Source organism: Bactrocera dorsalis, chromosome 5 (assembly GCF_023373825.1).
Source record: "Bactrocera dorsalis isolate Fly_Bdor chromosome 5, ASM2337382v1, whole genome shotgun sequence".
Taxonomy (NCBI): Eukaryota; Metazoa; Arthropoda; class Insecta; order Diptera; family Tephritidae; genus Bactrocera; species Bactrocera dorsalis.
Window position 1 is genome coordinate 55,078,288 of NC_064307.1, and position 20,491 is coordinate 55,098,778.

The 20,491-nt window shown below is 36.4% G+C and overlaps 2 protein-coding genes across 3 annotated transcripts; one reads left to right on the plus strand and one right to left on the minus strand.

The window, feature by feature from the left end:
- Positions 1 to 2,718: 2,718 nt before the first annotated feature.
- On the minus strand, positions 2,719 to 4,164 carry LOC105224109 (uncharacterized). Its single transcript, XM_011202100.4, has 4 exons — positions 3,682 to 4,164; positions 3,473 to 3,592; positions 3,153 to 3,394; positions 2,719 to 2,984 (listed from the first exon to the last, which is right to left on the minus strand). The coding sequence occupies exons 1-4, from the start codon at positions 3,799 to 3,801 to the stop codon at positions 2,837 to 2,839; spliced, it is 630 nt and encodes a 209-aa protein (XP_011200402.1). The 5' UTR covers positions 3,802 to 4,164; the 3' UTR covers positions 2,719 to 2,836.
- Positions 4,165 to 5,730: 1,566 nt separating this feature from the next.
- Positions 5,731 to 7,008, plus strand: LOC105224100 (uncharacterized). 2 transcript variants are annotated; one of them, XM_049457879.1, is made up of 4 exons: positions 5,731 to 6,074; positions 6,143 to 6,429; positions 6,476 to 6,601; positions 6,661 to 7,008. In XM_049457879.1, the coding sequence occupies exons 1-4, from the start codon at positions 5,880 to 5,882 to the stop codon at positions 6,848 to 6,850; spliced, it is 798 nt and encodes a 265-aa protein (XP_049313836.1). In that variant the 5' UTR covers positions 5,731 to 5,879; the 3' UTR covers positions 6,851 to 7,008. The 2 variants fall into 2 exon arrangements, with proteins under 2 accessions (XP_049313836.1, XP_011200389.2); XM_011202087.4 differs by having other exon boundaries at positions 5,735 to 6,074; positions 6,491 to 6,601; positions 6,661 to 6,998.
- The last annotated feature ends 13,483 nt before the right edge of the window (positions 7,009 to 20,491 follow it).

The following is a 20,491-nucleotide window of genomic DNA, read 5'->3' on the forward strand; positions in this document are numbered from 1 at the left end:
ACAGTCTGCCGACCGTAAACCTCACGCGCATTAAGTTAAAGCAACAGGAGTTTCAGACGTCTCACAGCTTGTCAACCGCCAATCTTCAGTCAGTCTCAACCAATTATGTATTCACTATTAGACTGCCTTTAGGGTAGCTGCGTGAGTGTGTGAAATGTAGTGAACTTAATGCCAATTGTCCCATGCTGACAGCCACTGACAAGCACATTCCGCTTCAAAGTTCTCGCTTTAAGACTATCCGGCGTAAATACGCTAAGTAAGCTGAATGGCATAGCGACGCTATTTAAACAAGCGCAATACCGTTTTCTTCAGCTCATCATCATCTTTTATTCTGGCTCCGGGGTTAAATGCTAGTGCAAACAAAGGAGGCAGTGATACCACATTTTGAGGCCCTGTACGCGGTCTGTCGAAAATGATTTAATTTTTTAATTTACTGGTATTTCATATACATATTTCACACGCAAGACTTACTCCTTCGAATGTGCAGTCTTGGCCTCTGCTTTGCCGGTTTGCATTGTTCGCAGAAGTCTTTGAATCTTAAAGAATTGTTGTATGTGTGTGTATGTCTACTTCCCTTTACTTAAACAAATTCATTATGTCAGTACCAATAAGCAAGCCTTTAACTTGCATCTCTATCTTGAAACGCCTCGGCTGCTGCTAACTGCAATGCGTCGCAGGACGTCAAGTTGGTTGAGTGCGCGGCGTGTTTGCTTTGTACTGAGTGGTTTGCACTGGACAACTCAGCTGTTTAGAGTTGAAATTCGGTTTTATCAACGCGCCTGTGTTTATTGTATTTTGTTTTTTCTTCGATTTTGGCAGTTCGTTGATCGTCTCTTCCTGTGCTCATTTATTTAAGTTTTATCAAAAGATGTTTGTTTTCGCGTGTTTTGCGTGCTTACTTATGCTATTATTTATTGTTCCATGCGCTTCGCATTGTTCGAATTTTATTATTTGTCGATTTAGTTTAAATCCTTGCTCTTTGTTCTCAGTATTAGAAAAAAATACAATAAATTTAGCGGCCTTCTGTTTCTTTTCTCAACTGCTTTTTCCGATTCTATTATAGTTTTTTTTGTTATAGTACTTCTATTTTACTGGCTTTATTATACTGATTTCCTTAAAGAACTTTTACGGCATTTTGGTGGTTCAGTGTTTCTGTTGAAATAGTGGTAAAAAGTACGCCCTCTTTGACTCTAGAAGCGAAAGCGATAGGAAATGCGTTGAGAAGTTTCCTGAAGAAAATAAATGAAGTTACGTGGGAAGGAAAAAAATTATTATTATAAAAGATCAACGAAATAACATATACTAGGGACTAAAAAGGTTATTATTTGTCTAAAAAAAATGATGATTATAAGTCAATCTTCTCAAAATGTTATTTTTATAGCGGTTGTTATTCAGTATATAATAACAAACTACTTCCATCAGTCGTTGGAGTCGGCTTAAAACATGTAGGTTTCTTCATGTCTCAAATGAAATCAAAGCGCCCAGCATAAATATGAAAAAAACTGTAATAATTATAAAGTAAAGAGCTAATACATAAAATAGTTTTGCGTAACCCTACAAAATTCCTTTAAAGAGGCCAATGTAAGCTGAGAGTTAATAATTTTTCCAATATTTGAATTGAATTCGATTTTGAAAGTAAAATTTGTCCAAACAACTCTATGTATCATCATATCAAGTTTAATACTTATTTTACAATTTATATTTTTTCCTTAGAAAATAATCGTTATAATTAGATTTTTCGCTGCCAAAATAGGAGTTATTTGATAACAGTTATTTATTGCGCATAGAGTAATAGTTATGTGGTGAGTTTTACCTAACTCTTACGCAATAAAAGTCTTTTGATTTTTGAAAGTAATACCCACAAAATCTTTTCACAAATATAAGTTAGCGTGAGAGTATTATTTGTCAAAGCTTTATCGTCCGTTTGTAACATAGCTTAAGGGGTTAAGCTATTTTATGTTATTATTACACTTTGTCGGAGAATGAAGTCAAATGTAGAAGTTCAGCAAGTGAAGAAAGTTCTCTCAGCACCAAAAATGATTATTTTACATATGTACTTACATATATGTATATCCTCTGGGCTGTCAAAAAAAGTTTGCCCGTTTGAAAGTGAGAAGGCGAATCATCCTACCCAAGGTTGTGTGCTGGATTTGGGACCCGCCACGTAAGAAATAGACAGTATAAAGTCGAGAGATTTTCTGGTACACTTGCACTGTTTTTCTCTGAGAGCACTTATTAGCAAGGACAACTGCAAGCGAAACCATTGGTTTCCGGAAATTACAAACGAACAGATGGTACGATGAGGAGTGCCGTGTCGCAGTGGAAAGAAAACAGACTGCCTATCTCGCAAGGTTACAATCGACCACAACACTTGGCAATCCGGCCGACAGGAATAATGCTCGAAAATTCTACGAAAAGATGCGACGACGAACAGGAGGTTTCAAGACCGCAGCATACTCTCGTAGAACCGCCAGAGGTGATCGAGTACGCCAATAAAGAAAAATAATCGGATCTTCAAAAAAGTGATTCCTAAGATTGTATTTTAAAATCAAGATAAACGCATCTCTAAACACCTGGTTTAAAAATCCTGAATAAATGAAATTTCATAACTTTTTCTCTATCGCTAGAATCAAGTCTATTATCTAATTAAACTTCAAATAACATAACCGCTGAAACAGAACCCAAAAACTTATACCACCTTAAGTGGAACACTGTAATTTAAATTATTTATGTATTCCCAATAGCATAACAAAAAAGTTACATCTTTTTTGCTGAATATATAACTTAATTTACATTTACATTATTGTCCTCATACATTTCCCATACGTAATCTCAACTAAAACCATTCGGATATCAGTTCAAGTAGTCCGCGCGGACACCATTGTACATATTGCGAGCAATCACCGCTGTGTCCATGCGCTTCTGCCACGTAAGTATCCACGTTGTCGAGTGAATGTTCGTTTTCATGGGCGGATGTCGTTGGCCTATTATAAATTACAAAAAAAAAAAACAAAAGCAAAAACAAAAACGAATGAAATGCGTCCACAGTGAGTTATCAGAGGAGAAGTACAATTGAAATGACTCTACACATACGGAGGAGTCCTTATCACAACGCTAGCAAGCACACAGGTTCTCGTATATAACTCACTCACATGAAGAGGATTTTAAAAATACTGCCTATCAGACCATTATGCTCATCCAAAGTAGAACTCGACACGTCACAAATTGTCCTCAACAGACAGCCTGTCCCATTCATATCATAATAATCCAGATAACCGACAATGCTACGGTAAAAAGCGTTGCGTGTATACATTTGGCCAATGCTTCGAAGTCGACGTTGGTTAATATTCGTCACATTATTTCCAACGCCCACATCCTCCTTATCCAAGTTCCACTATGAAGTGCACGGAAACGAGAAGGTAGAAGGTTAGTAGCACCCTAAAATATATGTATTTGATAATATAAGTATTACCCGATCGACCCAATAGTAATAGGAGTCATTTGGCGGAAATCCATAATTAGCTTCAAAATTGAAAGCCATGTACACGTTCCGATTCGGCAGATCGATCGGCATAGCCAACGCTGCCAGGTACTGCCGAGATCGGAGATCAGAGAGCGAACGAGAAAGTTGGCGTTAGTCATAAACTAATTGGTGAAAAGCACATTATTAAGCTAACTTACGCCTTGAGAGCCTCCTCGCGGAAATGCTATGAGAGCTTCTGTGACGCGTTTCACACAAAGTGTGGATAAACAAATTATTAATAGATATATCGGTAGTTCCCGGCGTCTTATAAACAGCATGTTTGTGCTGCTGTGAAATTTTCAATGTATTGTAATATGGGCTGTTGACTTGCAACTGAGCTGCAAAACACTTTTTGGTTTAATCCGTACAATTTGCACTTGTTATGTGCAATTTCCATATGTACAGGGTGCGGCAAGAGAAGCTTGACACTTATTTAGGTAGGTGAAATGTGTTGATGTTGGTAAGTGACAATTATTAATGATGATTCTGATCCGTAGCCGATTTGCATTAGATCGTCATCCGTAACGAAAAACAACGGAAGATAATATTTCGGGTACTTCGAAAGTTATCGTTACATGTCGTTTATGTCCAAACAAAGCGTATAACGGATTTTAGCTTGCTGAGCAGTTCACTAACTTAACCTTATACTCATCAGATGAAAATAAAGCAAGTCTGAGAAGGCTGAGAAAATATTTCCAGAGAAAAATATGACAACGGGTGATTCAAGGTTTAAAACTTATCATTTACTGATCCAGCTTCACTCCTTTCTGGTAATAAAAAGGGAGGTCTAAGATTGTTCTATCTAGAAAGCTGATTTTGTTTCTATTACGTCAAAATAAAATCTTCTAGGAGAAGCCTAGTGTTTGCAGCAACATTTTTCTCGAATGTTTCATTCTCCATTTTCTGTTTTTTATAGAAAATTAACCAAGAGACATTTCAATACTTTTCCTATAGCCTAAAATAACCACCCTGTATACTCATAGGAATGTGTGTCAGAACTGAATTTATTATAATGTAGTTAGTAGCAACTTGATCTTGGGCTCACTGTTTTCGTTCATGTATTCAGCGATCTTACAACAAAATCAACTAAAAACATTGGACTTCGGGTCTCTATACAACGGTAAGAGATACGAAGAAGAGGTCAGAGTAAACTGATATGTATATATAGTATAATATATGTGTGTGTTAACTGTTACACAAAGTTTGTACCTCTGTGTTCCAGGTGTTTATCTAACTGAAGAAAACTGCAATTAAAGTATTTGAATTATTCTTTTGCATAGGAAGTACCGTGTTTGTGAGTTGTGTTTAATCTTGAACACCAAATTGTCAAATAACTCGAGTTAAAGGTTTATGATCTAATAGTTTTTTAAGAGAGGTTGTTTTTGTTACCTATTCCAATACTTTGATCCGCTAACATTCAATGACTCAGTGATAAAAGATTAGGCAGTAAGAATCAGGCGAATACTACAACAACAACGAAAGAACAGTGATGATAGTAGACATTTTTATGAAATTAATGTCCCAAAATTAGCGCAGGATTTAAATTTACATATGTAGTAAAGTGTTGACAATGAGTGCCTATGTGTATGGAAAGCCGTGGAATCTTATTCTATGGACTTTATCATTCGATTAAAAAATTACAATCGAAAGATTAAAAACTGAGTTTTCTATTTAATTCCTATCTTGGGTTAATTTTGGTACAACCTTTAGTAATAAATTTGAAATTGCAGTAAGCTAATAAGTTAGTGATGTAACTCGGAAAAATATTGTGCTTCACTTCAGTCAACATTTTTTTTAGCTAACTGATATATGAAAAAATCTAAGACACCTTGGTGAATATAAGAATAATCTACTTACCATTTGTTTTCTTTTTCAAATTTCGATTGTATCCGAAGTAAGACCCTCCTTACCATTACCATTTGAGTTGATCCACCTAGATGAATTCTAGGGTTATATGTTAGTATAAAAAGTAGCACCAGAACTGAGTAGATGGTAGTGAATTGACATCATCAACGATGTGCTAATTACCCAGCCATGCCGTGCGTGTTCTAAGCAACTTTTAATTTTCATTAGCTTACCACTAGATTCAATACTACGACAAAACGAAAGCCACGAGCTAACAGAAAATCTGTATATACTTCCCTTTATATCTATGTATGCAGTACTTTCTAGATATATTGCACTAGAAGTATCGGAACTAGGTCAACAACACATTTAGCTTGGTGATATTGGCCGCTGTTTTGGTTTGGCTTAGAACTTGCTCTGCGGCCGCAGCTATGGCAACATTTTATTAGCATTTTCGAGGTTATTACCACTTTGATTGCAGCAAAGTGCCGCATTCGGTATTGACTAGCGAATGGATATTGATGTCGACAAGAGCTTACACAGTCCATATATACTAAGTGCAATGAGTTTTCGAATCTATTTATTATTATTTGCAGTATTTAATGCCATGCAACCGCAATGTTGTCAATTAAGCGCCATCGCTGAGCGAAATAAACGCTGGGTACCGGCACTTTTATTTCCGCCGACCAGCCCGACGCGAGTGCAGGTGAGTAAAGCCGGCGAATAAGAAAGTAGGATATAGAAAACTTTAATAAATTATATTTGTCTCTCCAGTATATAGTCGGTATTGGTATACCCCTGGAGGACTTAATGTACGAGGCTATGACCACCGGTTATGTATTCAAGGCTGAATATTATCTGCCCGACAACGTAACGAAACTATTCACCATAACACGCATGCCATTTGCGGCACGACAGATGACGAAATTCGAACGATTCCTGGCGGAGGCGGATGAGTGGAAGCGTTATGCCACTTGGGAGCAACACTTGACGGATAATCGTAAGGTGTTGTCCAGCTACAGATGGTCCATTTACAAAGCGCTTGAAGGCTTAGCAGAGCGGTGCGCACCTATAAAAACATGTTTAAATAAACCAATTATGTATAAGTTTATTACTTTGTAGGATTGCACCTTCGGGACGCGATTGTGTGTTGAAGAGTATTTGCGAGGCCGCAGAGACGCCATTTCATTACGGTAATGGCTTATTTGGCGAATTGTTACACATACTACTAACGTAAGTTAGTTTCATTACTGATTTAACTAGACTTATAATTTGAATTGTTTTTTATATAGTCCCTCCTCTTCGGTGGATGAACTGTCAGAGCATGCGGATAATGAATACTTCTATGCTGAGTCGATAGGTCGCACCGGGGCGGATTGCAGATTGGTTTTTAAGGGGTGTAAGAAATCATTGTTGGAACATTTTTCTGATGTGAGCACTTTCAAAGATATAATTTCGAAGCAGTTGGGACAATTTGGATAACTTAATGAAAAGCCATGTGAGAATGCTGATATTTTAGTAATGTGTATGCTTGTCTGAAAAATAAAATATGAAAATCCGTATTTGCAATAAAGTGCTCGTGGAAGCTTTGTTCTATAAAGTATAGTTACCAAAAGTAGGGTGTGGCTTAACAGTGGGTTGATACGAGCTCTAAGGTAATAGAAATTATGGAAAATAGTTCTGATAGTGAATACCTTTTAAGAGGCTGAATTCGTCTTTTATTCTACAATGTACCGAAAGGTCTTTGGATTGTCATCACCTTTAAAGTGAATATCACCAAGATTTAATCAAATCCAGGCAACCATACTACATAGGTGTTACAGTTGCAAACTATTATCCCGCAGAGTTTGTGTTCGAATTCAGATTTTATTTGCCTTCACCATAGCATACAATATACTTGAATATATTCAAAAGTATATACGAATTGTATCCTGTGGCTGGGGAGCAAAACGCCACAGTAAGACCCTTTCATTTACTTCGATTTTTTATTAGTCTCTTTTGACTCTAACTTTTTGGACTTTAGATATTTAGATGTTAAAGTTTCTTGTCTAGACTAGAGTGGGTCGACCTTTCCATTGGTTGCATTGTGAATTCCTTTCAAATTCCGAACGGGGCATTATTTGAATAATAATATTTGGTTTGCAGTATTTGAACAGTCGTAAGTTGCCGACTATTCTATTAACCGCTAATTTTCGACTATCGAAGGCTGTTTGGATTTCAATCAATTTTCATTTATTCAAATTCTGGCAGCAGAGATACTATTCGAATAGTCGCAATGTTACGAACGGTTACAAACTGGATATTCGAATAATCGGTTTTCTGCTATTCTATTCGTAGACATTCCAAATATTGTAACTGCCACATTTCTCACCAACTTAAGTACTTAATCATAAATAGTATTTACCACAAAGCTAATGACACTCATAATAAAAATTTGTAAAAATGTTGTAGAAATGTAAGTATGTATATGTATGTGAATGCCTCCTAATTAAATGCAAACGACACACCGTGTCTTTGGGTGTATTTTATTGCTGTTTTCATATAGTTTTTTGATTTGGTTGCGTGAAATTTATGCAAATTGCCGGTTAATAACTCTTTTTCCCAACACACTTGGTGGTCTTATCGCCGCATAACTATCAAAAAATTCCGAAGTGAATAGCCGAGGAGTGTTGAGTGTAATGAAGGCATATGCAGCAATGCAACGCTTGCACGGTGAGGCGTCAAACGGCCTGCATTCGTCAGCCGGCAGGTAAATTAGATGGATAGAGGCTTAAAGCAAGAGATTGAAGGGCGGGTGTATTTCATTAATTATACACTTAAGGCACATTTTGGGCGATGGCGCAATGATAAGTAACATGAAAATGTGTCGCGGGATGCGCGCTCAGTCGGTAAGCCAGGTGTCGAACGTGGAAGGAGTTGGAGATATAAAGCGATGTCTTCGCTATAATTAATTTTAATAATGCTGTGTATTATTCAAAAGCTTTTGTGAATTTTTTTTACTTTTAAATGAAAGATTCTAACTGCAAAATGTTTAATAAAAATAATGTAATATATAAGGAAAATAGCATTGAAAAACATAATATTTTTAGAATACAGTGCCGATGAAAGAAATGTTAAGTAAAGATACATGCTTTTAAATCTTTTGGATCCATTGTGATACCGTTAAATAAAACAATTTTATTGATACAAGTTTGTCATTAATAGGGAGTTTCTAAAGAAGCAAAAATACAACGGCTTAAAATTTTCCTATGCAACTTCGAAACTGGCAGTACTAGTTTTGCTTTCACATAGGCCCTCAAATGATTCCGCCATTGATCAATAGCAGCTCGCATAGTTTCCATTAGTATTGACGACGCTGCTCGAACCAAACATTTTTTAGACCTTCCAAATTTCTGTGGGGTACGTCTCATTTACCGGAGACTCCCCACTAACCCATTACAGCAGCTAGATGGTGACCACGTTGAATGTTTGGAATAAGATTTTTTGCGTCTTAAATTTTATTAAGACTTATAACGGGTGATTTTTTTGAGGTTAGGATTTTCATGCATTAGTATTTGACAGATCACGTGGGATTTCAGACATGGTGTCAAAGAGAAAGATGCTCAGTATGCTTTGACATTTCATCATGAATAGACTTACTAACGAGCAACGCTTGCAAATCATTGAATTTTATTACCAAAATCAGTGTTCGGTTCGAAATGTGTTTTATCGACAAATTTTGTTCAGCGATGAGGCTCATTTCTGGTTGAATGGCTACGTAAATAAGCAAAATTGCCGCATTTGGGGTGAAGAGCAACCAGAAGCCGTTCAAGAACTGCCCATGCATCCCGAAAAATGCACTGTTTGGTGTGGTTTGTACGCTGGTGGAATCATTGGACCGTATTTTTTCAAAGGTGCTGTTGGACGCAACGTTACGGTGAATGGCGATCGCTATCGTTCGATGCTAACAAACTTTTTGTTGCCAAAAATGGAAGAACTGAACTTGGTTGACATGTGGTTTCAACAAGATGGCGCTACATGCCACACAGCTTGCGATTCTATGGCCATTTTGAGGGAAAACTTCGGACAACAATTCATCTCAAGAAATGGACCCGTAAGTTGGCCACCAAGATCATGCGATTTAACGCCTTTAGACTATTTTTTGTGGGGCTACGTCAAGTCTAAAGCCTACAGAAATAAGCCAGCAACTATTCCAGCTTTGGAAGACAACATTTCCGAAGAAATTCGGGCTATTCCGGCCGAAATGCTCGAAAAAGTTGCCCAAAATTGGACTTTCCGAATGGACCACCTAAGACGCAGCCGCGGTCAACATTTAAATGAAATTATCTTCAAAAAGTAAATGTCATGAACCAATCTAACGTTTCAAATAAAGAACCGATGAGATTTTGCAAATTTTATGCGTTTTTTTTTAAAAAAAAGTTATCAAGCTCTTAAAAAATCACCCTTTATATACAAAATATAGGGTCCATTATTTTCTACAAAATTGTATACAATATTGGTAATCCATCATATACTCGTATGGTTAAATATGTTTAGTAAAGATTTTAATGCGAGCAAAGCAAACTTAAAGAACGCCCTTGGCTAAAAGAATAAATAAAATATGCATTTCACATTTGAAAAGATTGCGGGAGCGGAGTGAGCTCAACATCGGCTAAGCGCATCTAAAGTGGGATTATTTGGGGGAAAGAACAAAATGCAATACAAGTAGCTGTTTGTGGCTAAGGCTCAGAGAGAGGCGCCAGCACTAGCTGGCCTTACAGAAACGTCCAAATACAAGCTGCGGCTGAGCGTGTCAACAATGGCATATCAAATTTACATATTTATATTTATGTATTTGTTTGATGTAGCTCCAATCTCCTGGGGGTTGAGTTGAAATGGTTGTTAATGTTTTTACAAACTAATTGGCTTGACAACGCGCAGCAACAGTAATATATGTAAAAATGAAGAAAAATGAATAAATTAGATTAGGGCAACATTAAAAAATTAGGCGACCAATAAAAATTCATGAGTTTTTTGCTTAGAAAAACCAAATTAGAAGACACAATTTTGCTTTGAAAGAAGACTGCAAGTCGCGACCGGTCAGCGGTTAAGTGGGGTCTTGCAGGAAAGAATTTCCCAAGCGTGTGGCACACATGTTGCAACAGACAATTCCGCACGCACGAAGAGAAGGTACATAAATTTGTCGACTTTTCCTTCTCTTCAAATTTACTTTTTTTTCTATCTTTTTGATAATTTTTGGGCTGCGCTTTTAATTTGTGTGCACTTGCTGAAAGAATGTTAATGGTCGTCAAAGATGACATATCCGATAAGCAAGCAGATGAAATATTATGTCAAATGTATATCTGAAAAAATATACATATTTACAATGGAATATATATATATGCATGTGTATATTAGTTAAAAGTGCAACGCATTTAAATTATGCGAGTCGTTAAAGCAACTTTCTCAATTTTCCACGATAAGAACAAGCTGCATAGCATGTTCGTTTTACCTTTTATCTAATATATTAGTTAAGCGTAGGCAGTCTAATTTCTCGCATATATATGTAATATATATTTATAAGTATATTTATATATATGTATACGTATATATCTGTTTCTATGTGTTGGAATAATATTTGTACCTTCCGCAACGATGCTCCGATTTGACACGTCACATTTCTTTAATCGATTTGGCAGACTTTAATTAATGATAAAGTTGATACGAATTCGGGGCAGCGTAGAAGTTTCAATTTATATTTGGTTCACATACAAAAGATAAAATGCATTTTCAAGATGTGTATCTATGCTTTAATTCATATAAAATTGTATGAAATTCGTGAGAACATAAATGAACCCTGCCAAATTATGTAGAATTTATGTGAGGTAGGTTCCAACGTTCGTATCACCGATTACAGCGATCTTCGAACTTTTTAATTAAGTTTTTATTGTACAATTTGTATTTTGATTTCAGCGAGGCCTTAGTCTCGGTGAGTACCCATTTTTCTCTTTCCAGAGAACATTCCATAGAGGCCTGAGGACAGGAAGAATTCCCTGGGGTCAAATTCGTAAAACACACTTATCAGCAGTAGATCTATTTCTTTTTTTTTATGAACTCCTTAAAGAAAAATAAATTCATTTACGGAATTTCATTACTTTAATATTTGGCGATTCAGTTAGAAAACATTTGGAACACCTTGGTCCCATGGCCTTATTATTATCTCAATTCCAAAGTAAAAAAAAATTATTATTACAGTAGATGAAAGCAGGTAATGATCGAAAGACTAGTAAAAAGAACATATGTTGTTTTTTTTTTAAGGGGGATTCCCAGAAAAAGTCGAGAGTTGTGAAAAGATTTGCCCTTCATTATTATAAAAATAGTATTCTTTTTCAGCACCTGACAAATATAAGAATTTCGTGTGAAAACCTCAAGTTGATGGGTTTAGCCGTTTCTGAAAGAGGGTTTTTTACAAATGCGGTCTTATCTCCGTAACTATATGTCGGAGTAACTTAAAATTTTCGGAAAATATTCTCGAAAGTATATATAAATATGTATATAGGGTTTGAATAGAGTCTACTTTATTGCTAAAGCCCAATCATCTTAAATAACACCACAAGAAGTAGTCTAATGGATTTAAATTATTACTTCTTGAAGGCCATTACAATATTTATTATAAAATTAATAATTTGAAAACGTTGTTCTTGCGTATATCCTTCCATGATGAATTGTAAACATCGCTGAATCTTATTCTTCTTCTGTAATGGCGTAGACATAGCTTACTCGGTTATAGCTGAGTGAACAATAACGTGTTTCTTTTTTTCGCAATTTGGCGCCAACCAAGTGCAGCCAGGTCCTTCTCCATCTGATCTCTTCAACTGATTGGAGGTCTTCCTTTTCCTCTGTTTCCCCGGCGAGTACTGCGTCGAAGTTAAAGTTAAAGCTGAAGTGTTTTCATCCATTCGGACGACATGACCTAGCCAGTGTAGCCGCTGTCTCTTAAATGTGAATGCCGTCGTATAACTCGTACAGCCCATTTGTTTCTTTGAATGCGATATTCGCCGTTGCCTTTCTCCCGTAAACTCGTCGACTCGTCAGATGTTGTCATCGTCCATGCCTTTGCACCATAAAGCCTGACAAAAATAATGAGTGTCTTATAAGTTTACTTCTCAACTGCCTACTCAGTCCGAACTAACACCTATTGTCAAGAGTTATTCTTCGTTTGATTTCGAGGCTGACATTGTTGTTGGTGGTAATATTCTAAGATAGACGAAATTATCTGGCGAGTGTGATGACTGTTTGTTTGATGACAGCAGATATTTCGTCTTGTGCTCCTTCACTACCAGACCCATTTGTTTCACTTCCTTATCCAGTATGGAGAAAGCAGATCTAACGGCGCGAAAGCTGAGGTCAATGATATCATTAGATTTTCTTATCTTCTCGATTTTCTCCAGTAGTAGATTGAAGAAGTCGCATGATAAGTAGTCGCCTTGTCTGAAATCTCGTTTAGTATCGAATGGAGAGGTCCTTCGCGATCCTGACGAAGCCTTTGTTAGTGCTCAACGGAAGTATGGATCTATGTGTAGAAGCTCACGAAAGTGAGAAAAGTTTTCTGAGAGTGATTCATTTGAGCGTGGCTAGAAACGATCCTTGTATATATGGCTCAAACAGCTCACAACTTTCCAAGTATCCTTCGTTTGAAAGCGAGCTTTTGAAAAGGTGAACCATAAAAAAATCACCGCCCCCCACTGAAAAGAGACATTGCTGAATGTAATGAAAACCAACTACAGATAATGGCATATTAGAAATGGCCGAAACGACACTTAGAAATCATATAATCTCTCTTGGGTACATTTGATATATACACATAATAAAAAAATGGATTTCGGGTAGGAGTTCTCTGTCAAAGTGTGCGGCGATAATGAAAGTAAGAGTTAAACCGCTTAGGTTCTGTCCATGTGTTCCTCGAAAGAACTGTCGTAATGAAATATTCTCAGTTATCATGCCTCATATTTAAGCAATAATTTCTTCACTTATGCTCCTGAATTATCACTGCCATTAATAATTTCATTAAACTAACAAGCCATGAGAACACACGCCTACACTTAAGTGCACAATCGAGTAACAGCTGTCGAGAGGTGCGTCTCGTGAATGAAAAAGATTCGCTCTTCCAACACAATTTACAACTTTTGCAAGAAAATGCGTACCTTTTAGAATGTATTGGAACACATACTGTCGTAGGAAAGCAAAGCGGTACAAGGACTAGGTCGCAAATAAGCGATCTGAAGTGCCGAGCGAAGCTTAACGAATTTGTATATACAGCTGTGTGATTAAGAGCGATTTGCATTGCAACATGCGGTGTGTGGAATGCCGCAAAGTGCAGCATAACTCACAACGACTGACTGGCATTACGTCACGTCCGCCTTTAAATATTAGAGGTGTGCGGTATGTTGGACAAGTGAGTGACGCAGCATTTTCCGCATTGTGTGGCAAGCGTACACACCCACTTCACACAACAGCAGTCGAAGATTGAAGCGCCAATGCAGAAGAAGATGCTGTTGCAAGCAATACGAAATATATTAATTCTTAACGACTTATATGCCGCGCGAAGGCTGAGATGCTGTTGCATTTTAGTTAAAATATACATACATACATACATACATATGTACATATATACCATCTCGTCGCTCTCAAAATGAGGGGCGGTAGGTTGACTGCTGTGCCTAATGTGTTGGCTGCACTTAAATGTTCACACCGTGCCGCAAGTGGTAACGCCTTCCAACCTTAACACATTGCAACAGCATTGCTGGCTGTTGATGACACAGCGAAATAAATTAAAGCAGACGTTGCGTGAGTTGCAGTTGGCATCGGTTTTTTTTTATATTTAATGAATATCGAATAAAACGGAGTTGTTGCACTGCCTTCCGCAATGTCTGCGTTTCACGCCTAATCAACGGCAATATTCTTACAGCAGTAGCAGCTCCTGCGTCCTGCGGCATCGCTTTGTACTCATGTAAAATAATAAAAATCGACGAAGAACAATTGAAGCAACGTGCGAAGGTGTACTGTTGGCCACTGAAACCAGTTTACATCGACCACAAATCTCTATGTTTGGGACCATTGGTGGTTGTCGTGTTGTTAGTATTGGTGAGTCTGCATTAAATGTTCAAAAAGTTGTGCGTAAAAGGCAATAAATGAGTTTAATGTGGGCGGCACTCTTTGAGCGCGTACACCGACACACGCGGAATATATTTTCTAACATATATAGCTTGATATATATTGGATGGTACCCGAATTTGGTGGTATAGTAGATAACAGTATCATCTAGGGTCGGAGAGATACTCATGAATAGGTTTTCAAACTTGAAAATCTAATTTTACAATTTTCTTGATTTCTTAAGTTTTCTTGAAACCTAAATTTTTACACATTGTGAAACCGAAGCCAATTTTTATACTATTGGAACCACATTTTCAAGTTTTAACTTTAAATATGAACTTATCTGAAGTCTACAATTTTGTTTTTTAATTTTTAAGAACTACCCTAATATATATAAATAAAAATATAGAACACTTGTTTTAACGACGCAACAACCAAATCTTATTTTAAGAAGTTATATCTTTAACGGTGAGCTTTCTATTTAAGAGTACACAAATTGTTTATTCTCAGAATATATATACCTGAAAAGTGTGATTCCCTTATCATAAACAGTCCTTTGACCATAAGCTCAGCTTTAAAGAAATTTAAATTGTTCATTTTCCTTTTAAGTTCTACCCTAATAATATACACACATTTTACTTTATTTTACGAGTTTCCACATTTGAGAGAATTTGTGTGAACCAATTCCCTAATCGAAGATGTAGCAACTACCTTCGGAATGAAATTTAAACGAGGAATGCTGTTGTGTCCGCCGCTGCTGTTGCGAGGGATACTTAGTAGCTAGCTGACCTGTGGACCTCCCGTGTTGTTGATTATGCGGTGACACAATAAGGGAGCATGAAAATTTTTCTTCAAATGTTTGGCACTTAGTTGAAAGGCAATTTTGTCCGCTTGATTAACTATATTATTTGTTTTTTACATTGTTGTTTTTATATGGCAGAGGGATAATCATTAATGTTCTTTAGTTGAAGTTGCTGGATGGTTTAATATATTTATTTGATGTGTATTTTTCAATTTGCCATTTATGGCAGCTAAAGTTTTCTTGTAAAATCAATGATCTTTTCTGAGAAGGCTTATAAATTGTAAGTTAATATAGTTGTTTTATTAAAGCGTCAGCTTACACCAAAAACGGGGGGAGAAGTTACACAGTACATCTAACAATTCCACCGCTACTAGTACAAATATTAAAACTTGCAGATGAACTGACTGATCGTGTTTAAGTACTTAAAATTTCATCATCATTTTCATCTCATTGAAGAAAGCTTTTCTTTCTTTATTGGTAATGCAGATTGGACTGGTTGATACTCAATATAATTTTGCGAAATCAACCATTTTTCTTGATGGCATGTAATCTATTCCAATTTATAGTGGTGCTTCTTCCCACTCATCGACAAATCCTGTTAGGTTTTCTGAATTAGTTAAATGAGTGAAACCCGTTTTAAACTTAATTTAATTAATAGGAACTGTTTTTAGGTGAGTCTGTAGATAAAACTTTGATCCATCCAACGGAATTATTGAATTTATATCTTGCAATCTCTTCACAATATACTTATTTCTCCAACTGAGAACACAACTCTATCAGGTAATTGGAACGGATGAATAGAAAATTATGCAAAAATTCGCTTCAAAATTGACCTATATAGACAAAAATGGTGTGTGAGGTTAGTTGGTATTTGTGTCTGTCATATATTTTGTGGAATATATTGAGAACCTCCAACCAATATGTTCCAGATCGCGGCAAGATATAGCATTAAAAGACAATTGCGAGAGATGAAAACGTTCAACCGGATTTTTGATGTTTAGTTTTACTATCGATAATTATCATAACATAGCCGTTATATTTGTTAACAAAATAACTTTCATTAATACCATCTTCTTGTGATTTTATTATAATATGAAATCTGGGTACTTCTTTATAGCTTTCCCTCTAAAATGCAAAAGAATTTCTCCTTTGATTGGTAATGTTAGTAGTTGTCTCAAATTCGTCAAAAGAAGTTCCGGTTCTTCTTCTAAAGGAGTTGTTCTCTAATCGGTAAGAAGAGAGTAGCTCGAATATTTTAGACTTGAATTTATTTAGAAAGAAGTCAAAAGAAAATAACCAAAATATTGTGTTTTAACTTCCAGTGATTAATTAGTAGATCAAGACTGTACTCAATATATTTTGAAGAGAAGATACGTTAAAATTAGCAAAATTTATTTCATCGCAAACCAAATATTTATATGTTGTACATTCTGCCAGCGATATGACCGCTCACGACCTCTACGAATAGCCTCATTAAAATTTAGAGAATATGCTTTGAAGCGCCGTTGAATAAGAATAGCGTTAGCGTCTGTGGCAACTACAGCATCTATGACGTTGGTGGCGCCTTTGTGTGAATATTGAATCAGGAAATTGTGCGCAGTGTGGAGACGAAAACGCCAGTAAGTAAAGAAAATTTAATTAAAGGTGTAAATATTTTATGCTTTTGTGGGCTAGTTTCATGCCTATTAAAAATGGGCAACGGAATGTTGCATAACTATAAACGCCAAACGCTGTTGGCGGTTATTGACTGAATGCCTTATAAAGCGTGGAAAAAGGCGCGCACGGCGTAAGCAATTGAGCAGTCAGGGTGAGGGGGAGTGGTTAGTGTCCGCGGGACGAGGTTGGCGTGACGTTAGCAAGCTACTATAGCAACAAAACCAGCGGAGGCATCTGAAAGTTCAGTGTCATGGCAGCGAGGTGGGTGTGGTTAGGGAGGTAAGGCAAATCCTTTATGCATGTGGTTTTCCTCATTCTTGCATTCATTCACAGCGCTCAACTGTTAATGCATTCAGGTTCTGTGTTGGGCGCTCACATTTTTTTTACAAAAGTGCTTTTCTTTGTATTATTTTCAGTATTTTTTTGAATGGGTGCCGTAGGACGCTTTCGTAACGCGTTACATAAAGCGAGGCTAGTGCCGTGTCGAGCCCACACTTCGCCGCATTTGTTTGCATTTGTCAAACAACAATTTTCACTAGAATTTATTATGCGTTTTCATTGGGGCCGCTTTTCAGATTTTTCTGGTTTCTCTTTTGCATGCTGCTCTATAGAATTGAGTTGGTGCTTCATTTTTGCTCTTTCCTATGTGTTAACGGTAATGAAATTGTATTGAAAGGCGTCGCGGTGCGTTCAACGCTTCTTTGTTTTTAATAAGGATACTCTTTGATTATTATAACAAACATAAGTGCGCACCACACACTCTCACAAGTACCATTACAAGCACCATTACAAATATATATATAACTATAACATAAATGCAAATGTATATATGGACATTGGGTTAAGGGAGTCTCCATGCTGTGGCGGCGCAATGTCAGTGTTCCTCGCACAGGGGTCTAGTGCCATTACCCACCTGGGGAAATACTCCTCTACGTTTGGGGTTTTGTGTGCATGAAGGCGCACAATAAAAGAATCGTTGCCGCGTTCAGGGCGTATTAAGTGCATTCCCTGTCCTTACATTCATATATAAATAGTTGTGCAGTTCTCCTATAGTTGTTGTTGGTTGCAGTACTTCTTGTATTGCTTCACATATGTAAGCCTACTGTAAGGTGTTTTCTGAAATGTTGAGCCTTTTAGTGCAAATATAAGTACAAAATATTGAAGATGCTTGTGTAAGCAGTGCAATCGTTGTACAGGGTTTTCAAAAAACACCAAGTAATTGATATTTTCAGCGTAACGTTTTTGCAAAGCTTTTTTGAATACTTCAGAAAAACTCGTGTTTTATTGTAGCATATGTTACAGTTTATGTCTAAGTACTCTTTCAAAGGGCTTTCAAATTTAAATATATGGTATTTATTAGCGATTTAAAACCGTATGTGCTTTCGAAAATTCTAAATGTTATTATAACTCCAAAGTATTATTTACATTATTTTCCAGACTTACACTCAAAGTGAAAAGCCTTATTGACATATTTATAAACTATTTTAATTTTTCCAGGGCGGGAATCATTAGCGTATATATAGCGTGACATCTTCCGGATTTCTGGGAATATATTACTGTTATATAAGTATTTAATTGTTGCATGTCATTGGTTACGATTATATCTTGGTTTTCGCGAACTGCTGCTGTCAACAGATAGGGGAGAGCACGGGAGATAGTGCCGCTTGCAAATTTCAGAGGAATAATATGTTTCATAATTTTGGTTCTTTTAATAACCAGTACAAATTGGCTTCGGAAAGTTGTAAACGAAACGTTAACTAGTTTTGTGCCATTTTTTTTAAATGAGAGAGAAAAAGGTGGTACTAGGGAAAATTTTTGTTTATTTAACGGTTGTTTGTATCCCCTAAAATAAAACGAGTTAGATATATGATGACGAAACGAGTTGAATTCCGAGTGACTAAAGTTGGATAAATCTTAAAATAAATGCGTTACGGACATACAATTTTACACCCGAGATGGTATAAAAGATTTTATATCAGCTGGTGTTGAATTTGAATGATGGATGTAGCAACGCTCACGCAAGATCCAAGACCTACGCAAGACCTTTTCAATAGATTTCAACCAAATTCGGTAGCTAATATCATCCTGATATTCCATTATAACTACCAATTCTCCAAATCGGACAAAAACTAATCAAGCTCCCATATACCGATCACAGGCCTTATTTCGAAATTTGGAGAGATACCTTTTTAGTAATAGAATGCCTGTATGTAAAAGTTGGGTTGAGTCAATAATTCCCTTAGCCCTCATATATCTAATAGAAAAAATCGAACTTTCGATTGACTTTATACCGTATACTTGTATATCGGCCAATATATGAGCTATCTTAATAAAATTAGCAGAGCGTGAGCGCATAAAATCTCGTGAAAACTTGCTGTAGAATCTACATAACTAATATTATTATAATACTCGAAGAACTTTATTTCAAAGCTTTCAGAAGGGAAAATTAAAACTAGAACCTTTGTAGATCAGCAAATAATAAAATATGGATCGTGATGATTTCCTGAAGTTACTTAGCAGTGAGAGGAAAATACCCTAGAGCAGTTTCAAGGCAGCAGTGCATAGTTTTCTTGGAATCCAGATAACTTACATTTATGATGAACTCATCACAGACATGATTACTATTTTCTCCATTGTGGATGTTAGAATGTCCCTACGTATACGTTACATTCTCATTTAGATAAATTTGAGGATAATATGGGAGCTTATTACGGAAGAAGAAGAATATATAAATCTATGTGAATCGAAAGCGTGACACTGAGAGGTATTTAAAGAGCTCAGATTTCGAACGGGAACAAATTGAACCAATAAAGGTTTTTCAACGTTAGCCGGTAATGCTTCCAGGGTATTTTTTACAAGATAGATGTGGCTGTAAGAAAAAGATCTTGAGCCCTTTGTAGCGCTCTCAGAATCTTCCAATTGTTGAAACTAAAGCAAATATAATGTAAGGAATGAACTTGAATTTATTACCGATATTGAATCTTGAAACATAGAATATTGATGGCTTAAGCAGTGAAAAATAATTTCGAAAATTTTAATCAATTAAAGAAATAGAATATGTAGTTTTATAGGTAGTCTTTTGTAATAATAATATAATTGACCAGTGTAGCGGTATGAAGTGAGCGTTAAGATAGAAATGTGATGGCAGAAAACATTTGTTGTGAATTAGCCGTAATTTTTTTCTGTTTGGTTGGCATTACATCTGTCAAATCTATTCAGTAACCTTACACAGATTGAACAAACTTCTTATTCTTCTTTATTGGCGTAGACACCGCATTCACGCTTATAGCTGACTTTATAACAGTGCGCCAGTCGTTCTTCTAGCCAATTCAAAATATAGATCGAATACTTTCAGAGCTGGAACCTTTTTATCCATTCGAAGGACATTATTTAGCCAGCGTAGCCGCTGTTTCTTAATTCGCTTAACTATGTCAACGTCGTCGGATAACTCGTACAGCTCATCATTCCACTGAATGCGACATTCGTCGTTGCCAAAGCGCAAAGGACTCATAATACTAAGAAGATGTTGTCAT